General features: G+C 31.9%; 1 protein-coding gene across 1 annotated transcript; it reads left to right on the forward strand.

Moving 5' to 3' along the window:
• Nucleotides 1-1,063: 1,063 nt before the first annotated feature.
• On the forward strand, nt 1,064-7,341 carry LOC132723621 (WSCD family member GA21586-like). The gene is made up of 3 exons (XM_060708381.1): nt 1,064-1,690; nt 2,401-2,637; nt 5,716-7,341. The coding sequence occupies exons 1-3, from the start codon at nt 1,207-1,209 to the stop codon at nt 6,102-6,104; spliced, it is 1,110 nt and encodes a 369-aa protein (XP_060564364.1). The 5' UTR covers nt 1,064-1,206; the 3' UTR covers nt 6,105-7,341.
• Nucleotides 7,342-8,183: the final 842 nt, after the last annotated feature.

Genomic DNA, 8,183 nt, shown 5'->3' on the forward strand with positions numbered 1-8,183 from the left:
CATTCGTGAAAATGATGGCTTGACCACCGTTTTGAGGGTGATTTTGGCTTTTTGTCGGCTCTTATAAGTACAACGTACAATGCATATTATACTGTATAATTTTGATTTTAAGTATTTACTTAACTTCTGGTGACAGAGAATGTTTAAATGTGATTAAAGCCATTTTATGGGGTAAAGCCGATGTAGTGAAGAAGAAAAAATGTTGCGAGCTCGGTTTGATTGAGCCTGTTTGTAAATGGAAGTGGAAAGTGTAAGCTAACGTCCACGCCCCCACCCCAGCACCGGCATTATTCGACATTTAAATAGGAAATTAATGATGTTTACTTTAAATTTGGAAACATCTGCAGATGTGTTCATACGATGGTGTTCATGGATACCCGAGCGTGACATGATTTAATTGTTGTGTACAGAATCTACATTTTTTAATACTTAACAGTCATTGTAATATTTTTTTTAATTATAAACTGCGATTAAAATGTTACAACAGTGATCAATAGTTCATTGTTACATTTATTTAAAATCAAATATTCAAATATAATAATAAAAAAAATCCTATTATAATAAAATGTATCAGTGCCTGTTTGGTCTGGAACAGTGCATAATACATGATGTCCCAGGTTTGCTTGAGCCTGATTGTGGACGGCAATAGTCAGTAAATAGCGACAGTTATAGAACTTTAAGTTCCACTAAAACAATAGGACTGTCACGTTGAACATTCTAACGGCTATTATCGTTTTTTAATTCCATTGCATATGACACGGCACCTGTATAATTATATTATTTTGCTTGCTTTTATTGTCTATTTGTTGCTCATAGTGTCCTCTCGATTAAATATCAGTTTATATTTTTGCTACAAAATAAGAATTCATGATTGACTGCCCTGGCTTTTCAATATCATTTTTTCTGCAGTAAACATAAAAGTTCAATAATAATATAAACATAACAATGTAGCAAAGGTACAATGTTTTTCACCCAATACAACATTGAATGTTCCACTGTTAAACATATTCAATAGGGCATAGCTCTGAGCAAACGTACGTCCCATTGCGAACATTCTATCAATGTAAACAGTTGGATAATTGTAAGATATAAATATTTCTTCACTGGGTCGCGGATCTTTAAGTCATAAATTTCTCCGCCTTTTTCGAAGTCTTACTTGAATTTTCTGTGTTTTTATTCGAAAAATTCAAAAAGGATTAAATTGTTATGATGATTTTAAAGTCGACACGAAATTTCAAATTAGGTGTTGTTTTGTTTTTGATATTAAGTATTTTCATATGTTTTAATACAAACTATTTCGGAGACAGTGAAAACAGTATATTTAAATCAGAATTGTTCAAGCTTATTGTAAATCAACCATCAAAAGAAGCAAATACATCAATTTCAGATATCTCAACGAAAACAAAAAATATTTCAGATATAGACGTTGTGTACAAGAAAATGCTTTCCTATACAGGAAAGACAAACATGTCAGAGTTAACAGATACAAAATTAAATAACGGGAATGTTAAGTTTCGGGCAAAGTTACAAAACTCAAGTACTACACGTATAAAAGACAGTACATTGGGAGCTGAAAATTGCACAAAGAAAGAAGTTTCATTATCTCAAAGACAGTTACCTGTTACGGGACTCGTCAGCTTTCCAGGATCTGGAAACACATGGACTAGGCATCTGATACAGCAAATGACAGGTATAAAATATGGCGGTTTAATAATTGAAATAAGTGTTTGTCAGACGAGAAATCTTTCATGTAAATTTGAACGGAGTAAAATCGATGTTAATTATCTCAATATGTAGCAATAATTTAAAACTTTAATCTCCTGAGTAAAAATTAATTTTGTAACGAAACTAATGGGAAGATGACTACTTTATTGATTGAATCCAAGACGATCAATTTATTACATTAACTATATGTGATGCAGAGGGATCTATGAATATCTTTATACAGCTCAACTCCCTATATTCGTCTTATATTCATATATATTATACTACATAGAAAATTAGTCTTATATGTATAATAACGTCTATAAATTTCCTTCAATGTGGTAAGAACCTATCTTCTAGAAATATAATAAATGTATTCGTTAAATATATTGGTGTAAACATTCATTAACGTGAAAATCAAGATATTATGGTCATATTTTAATGCATGACCTCCGCATCAAGTAAGAAATTGTATCTGTATTGTTACGTTGCTGCTGGTCCTTCGATACCACACGATTGATATTGGAAACCCTTTAATTGTAAATAGACTAAATCGATTATCAGTTTTTTTATTCAATACTTAAATGAAACTTTCATTAGTTTATTGAACGCAATAAAATATATCTTGTGAACAAAGACATGTTTATTCAGTTTATTTAATACATTTCTAAAAACACTTTAGAATTTGAATTACAGGACTTGGTACATCCAGTGTGTATTGTGATGGAAGTCTCAAAGTGCGAGGTTTTCCGCATGAATGTCAACATGACAAGACAAAAGTCGTGGTTGTAAAAACCCATGAAGCAAGGCACTTTAAAATGTTCACAAAGATAGTTTTGCTTCTAAGAAATCCATATGACGCCCTTCTTTCTTTTGCAAACTTTTTAAAGGCTGGACACACGGGTCATCCACAGGAAAAAGTTTTGATTAAAGGTAATATTCATCAAGAAACAAAATTATTTTTCAGAAATTAATTTTCAAGTAGTAACTTGTATTACCTATTACGTATAATAACAAAAGACTAATTGATGCAAATACAAGAACCTTTCTTTATATTCTAGTAACTGACATTTCCGAATTTTGTTCATTAAACATATGTGAAACATTTTCATTAATTAGATTATTTTCGGTCCGCTATTGAAACTTATTTTGATTACAATATTTGAGCCGCGTCATGACAAAACCAACATAGTACGTTTGCGACCAGCATGGATCCAGACCAGGCTGCGCATCCGCGCAGTCTGATCAGGATCCATGCTGTTCGCTTACATACCCTATTACAAGTAGAGAAACTGAAAGCGAACAGCATGGATCCTGATCAGACTACTGATCTGGATATTTTACTGTAAAATGAAATGGTGTTATCACAAGAAAAAAAACAAGATGGCATAGAGGACCCTGGATCGCTCACCTGAGAAATAGGTCCAAAAGTCAAAGAGGAGTCCGTTTTCACCCCAGAAGCACAATTTGAAAACAAAGGCCAGCTTAGTCTGAAAAATCTGTGTACACTGTCACCAAGGACATTTTTGTGAAAAATTATTTCAAAACTGAACCAGTCGTTTAGATGTGTTTTTTTTTCTCTAATCTAAGCTCTGGCAGCCATTTTAGTTTAGCCTGTCACTAAGTGAGAAGTTCAGCCTGTCACTTAATGAGAGGTGAGCTAATAAAAGGATGACAGAAAAAGAGAAGGAAAACAAACATTTGACCTGGCTGGGGATTAAACTGTCGACCTCGATTTCCTGGGACGAGGCCAATTTTGACCCTGGGGGTTACATTTCAACAAACATAGTAGACATACACTAGAACATGTTTCATGCCAATATCTAAGCTCTACCTCTTTTGGATTTTCACAAGAAGATTTTTTAAGTTTTTACTCTATACATATAAGGAAAATCAATGACCTCTGGGGCCGGGACAAATTTTGACCCTATGGCTTTTATTTGAACAATCTTGGTAGACATCCACTATAAGATGTCTTATGCCAAATACGTAAGCTCTAGCTCTTTTGGATTTTCATAAGATAATGTTTTAAGTTTATACAATATACATGTATATATAAGGAAAATCAATGACCCCCTGGGGCGGTGCCAATTTTGACCCTATGACTTTTATTTGTACACGCTTGTGAGACATCCAATAGAAGATGTTTCATGCCAAATATCTAAGCTCTATCTCTAGAAGATTTTTTTTTAGTTTTGACTATATACAAATTCATTAGGAAAATCAATGACCCCTGGGGCAAATTTTGACCCTAGGGCATTTACTTGAACAAACTTGGTAGACATCCAATAGAAGATGTTCCATGCCAAATATCTAATCTAAAGTGAATTTGGATTGTCACAAGAAGATATTTTAAGTTTTTACTATATACATTTAAGGAAAATCAATGACCCCTTGGGCAAATTTTGACCCTAGGGCATTTATTTGAACAAACTTGTAGAAATCTACTAGAAGATGTTTCATGCCAAATATCTAAGTTCTAGCTCTTTCGGTTTTTACAAGAAGATTTTTTAGAATTCTTTATGGAATTTAATTATTTAAACAACTTTGGTAGATCTATGCCAGGAGCATCTCTGCAAAGTTTCAACAAATTTGGCCAAGTGGTTTAGGAGGAGAAGTTGTTAAAAGAAATTGTTAAAGCACGCACGGACGACGGACAATGGACCATTACAAAAGCTCACCTTGAGGACATTGTTCTCAGGTGAGCTAAAAAGGTTTTTAAAAAGGCAATTGTGAAAGGGATATTGCAATACTTAAAAACCTAGAACAAAATGCTGAAAGAAAACTAATAAAACGTTTAAATATACAAGGTCATATTTTGACCATTCAGGCAGACATTTTGAAAGAAGAAAAAATATGTAAAATCAATATACAATTCAAGAATAAACTTCTTCAAACGACATTTAATTCAATGACGAATCAACATCATTTAGCAAGAGCAACTGCAAGTTTGGGGGGGGGGGCTTTTAATGCTTTGTTGGTTGATAGTCATAATATGATGATTAGGTCCTTAATCATGATTTTATTTGAATATGTGCGCAATGGAAAATCGGATCACTCAAACCGACTACTGTTTGCAATAAGTTGAAATAGCTAAATGCTCAACAATTATTTTCAAAATATGACATTGAGGGTTAAGGTCATTACGGATTCAAGATCATACTTACTTCTTGTTGTTCAACATGTTGTGTCCAAATATTTATCAAATCGTTGCAAAAATGGAAAAGTATAAATCAAATGAAACATATCTAAAATACTGAAACAAATCAATTTAAATCTTTCGGCCAGCTGAAGTTAAAATTTAAGATTCCTGGAGTTTTACAACCTTAGTTCACCAAATTCTAAAGAATGTAAGCGTATCTAAGAACAAAACAAACAAACTTTAATGCCCGCACAAATAAGTACAATGTAATTTAGATTTTAATTGGAAACACTTCTAGTATAGAGACTTACGAGTATATAACTCTGCGTCTAGTATAAGTAAAAAATATATAACAGATTCAAAAGCAAATGTAACACTATGAAAATTAAAAAAAACACACACATACACAAAATCTCAAATAAAATTAGAACACGAAAATAAAATTTAAAAAATAACAACTTTTTTTCAAAATACTACATATATTATATACACCAGTTAATTAAAGTAACAAACTCCAAATACTAGTATTATATTTTTAGAATAATACTATTAATCAGATTAAATACTGATGCATTACAGAATTCATTATTGCTAGAATTGTTCAATGTTTAAAACAATTAACTAAATAGTGAAAACTACAAAGGCACTATAAATATTTAATTCGTATTAAAACGATTGCACTCGTCCTCTTCAGTTATCAGTCCTTAGCACGATAGCTTAATCAATAAATGTTCGTTTTTCGCGGAAAAAAATATTGTTTACACATCTGCTACTTATTGAAATATATATGGCCATAAAACGTGGTGCAGAAACATATTATCCATACGGATGTCTCTTTATTTCAGAACATTTGTTGTTTTTTCTTGCAGCAAGCAATGCGTCGTTCGAGCACTCGCTGCATTGGTATGTTGATCTGACAAGAAGCACAATAAAGGTATTCAAAGGACCAGTGCACGTTATTCAGTATGAAACACTTCAAACAAACATGTCTAGTGAGCTGAAAAAACTTGCGTCCTTCTTCGATTTAAATATCTCTGATAGAGATATAGAATGCACAGTCAAACTTCAGGAGGGAAATTTTCATCGTTTGACAAACGAAAAGAAACATATAGAACTTTTACGAACCGTTTATCCAAAAGAAAAACTATTACGACTACAAGAAGCTGCAAGGTATTCTGAGAAAATGATAAAAGATGCATATAATATAGACATTGACCTTGGTGGTCACACCGAGAAAATTTTACTGCAAGGTTTTTAATGTGAATAGAATTTTTGTGTCTTTTTTATTCGCCAATCACCAGGTCCCGTGTTCAGGATCAGGTGATCCTGATTTTATTTCCATTGTTTTATAAAACTAAAATTGATTGTATTATGCTAGAATTCAATGGTGCATATTCTTATTGTAAATAATTGCTTATTTGCAAAGAAACCAACCTATTTTGGGATAAAAAATAACTAATAACAAAACAAAAACAAACGGATCAAAATGAGGATCAATTTTAAGATCAAGATCAAAATTTGGATCAACTGTAAAATGCCTATTTCTTGTAAAAATTACGATAAATTTATTCTAAAATTTCATAAACATGCTATTTTTAAGGCCAGTTTTATCAAGTTAATATTGAATATTTAATCTATGAGGATAAATAATGGAGAATATTTGAGTTTTTAAATTTGATCCTGATCTTGATCCTGATCCTTAAATCTTTGTGAACACGGGGCCAGTTTCAATGACGACTAGGGTATTAGATTATTTATTTGATAAAAGAAAACAATACATATAACATAAATATCACTGTTGTAATCTTAATATCCATTTTACGGATATGTCTGATTATACAAAGCAAACCATACAAGGATAGAGCGAAAATCTCACCAGCACCTAGCTGGGCACCGAACAAAAAGCAAGCGAGGACACAGATACAGAGCGCGGACGGGGAGGAATAATAGACAAGAATGTGGTTGACTATAACATAAATCTTTCATAATAAAAATTGCAGTATTTTGTATGGCGGTAATTTTGCAACAAAATAGTTTAAATTTGTAGCAACACGTGATAAATCAGATTATAATTATATTATTCCATGTGACCACTAGACAAACTTAAATAGATAGAGTCATTGTTTTACACCTTTATAACGTAATTCTATATATAGTGCACTTCAAGTGCGTAAGTTGTAATGTAAGTTTAATGGTTTAGAAAATGTATATATGTATGTTATTCATTTTCATAGAATTTTGATAAAGGTTCAATTGTGAGTTAGTGGATTAATACATTGTAGTCTCTCATACTGCTTTTAGAATGGTTTGTGTGATAATTTGAAACGTAGATGTATTGGGTATATTATCACTGCAGAGTAATAAATATTTTTTTCTTATCAAATGTGTTTGAGAAATAAATAGATTAGAATGTAACAGTTTTATTGTTTAATTAGATGGCTTTTCATCAGTCAGCAATGGGTACCGGTATATTATATAAATAACACATGGGTGTGCGGGTAACAGTAAAAATATCATCCCGAGGAAAATACTGTTACCCGAGGCGTAGCTGAGAGTAACAGTATTTTTACGAGGGATGATATTTTTACTGTTACTCACAAACCTATGTGTTATTTATTTTATTACCCTGAACAAAAACTACTGTTATGATCTGAAATTATCAACTAAATATAACTGTAACAAAAATAAACCAAGAGTAACAATAACTAAACTGCCCTTACCTTTTAACTGTTTAAGTTTTAAGTGAACTTTAAGCCTACTTGAGAAGTTTTCTTTTTCTTTTACTCTTTAAGCAAGTGATGATATCTACCAGTCATAAACATACCAATAAGCTGTGTTTTATTTAGAAAACAAAACACTAACCCATTTATAAGGTTGTGATCTGTGAAATCTGATTCTTCTGTATCCAGAATATTCTTCGCATGGTTTTTCACAAAGTGCATTTACAAATTAACGATGATATTCTACAGATGTCTTATCTGTAACGTTTCACTGGTTAAATTGTTAAATAATCCTTTGTTGCATGCTTTAATCATCTACACACAAAATCATTCACATTACAATAACTTTAATATTTAAAATAAGCACCATGCCTGACCTTGTAGGTTGTAAATGAATCATGAAAATGGATTTCCAGAAACTTATTTATAAACAATATCTTCATAAACTGTGAATAAATTTAGAAAACATATTTATCCCTTTTATTCATTAAGGTTTGTACTGTAAATACTGCAAGTTCATGTTACTTCTTGCTGTGCAGGATATTGTTGATTGTGGAAGCTGAGCTTCCGTTAGCATTGTTCCACTACATACGTGAATTCAGTGTGTGCGGGTAGGG

This window comes from Ruditapes philippinarum, unplaced genomic scaffold (assembly GCF_026571515.1).
Source record: "Ruditapes philippinarum isolate M1 unplaced genomic scaffold, ASM2657151v2 ctg1207_1_1_1_1, whole genome shotgun sequence".
NCBI classification, from domain to species: Eukaryota; Metazoa; Mollusca; class Bivalvia; order Venerida; family Veneridae; genus Ruditapes; species Ruditapes philippinarum.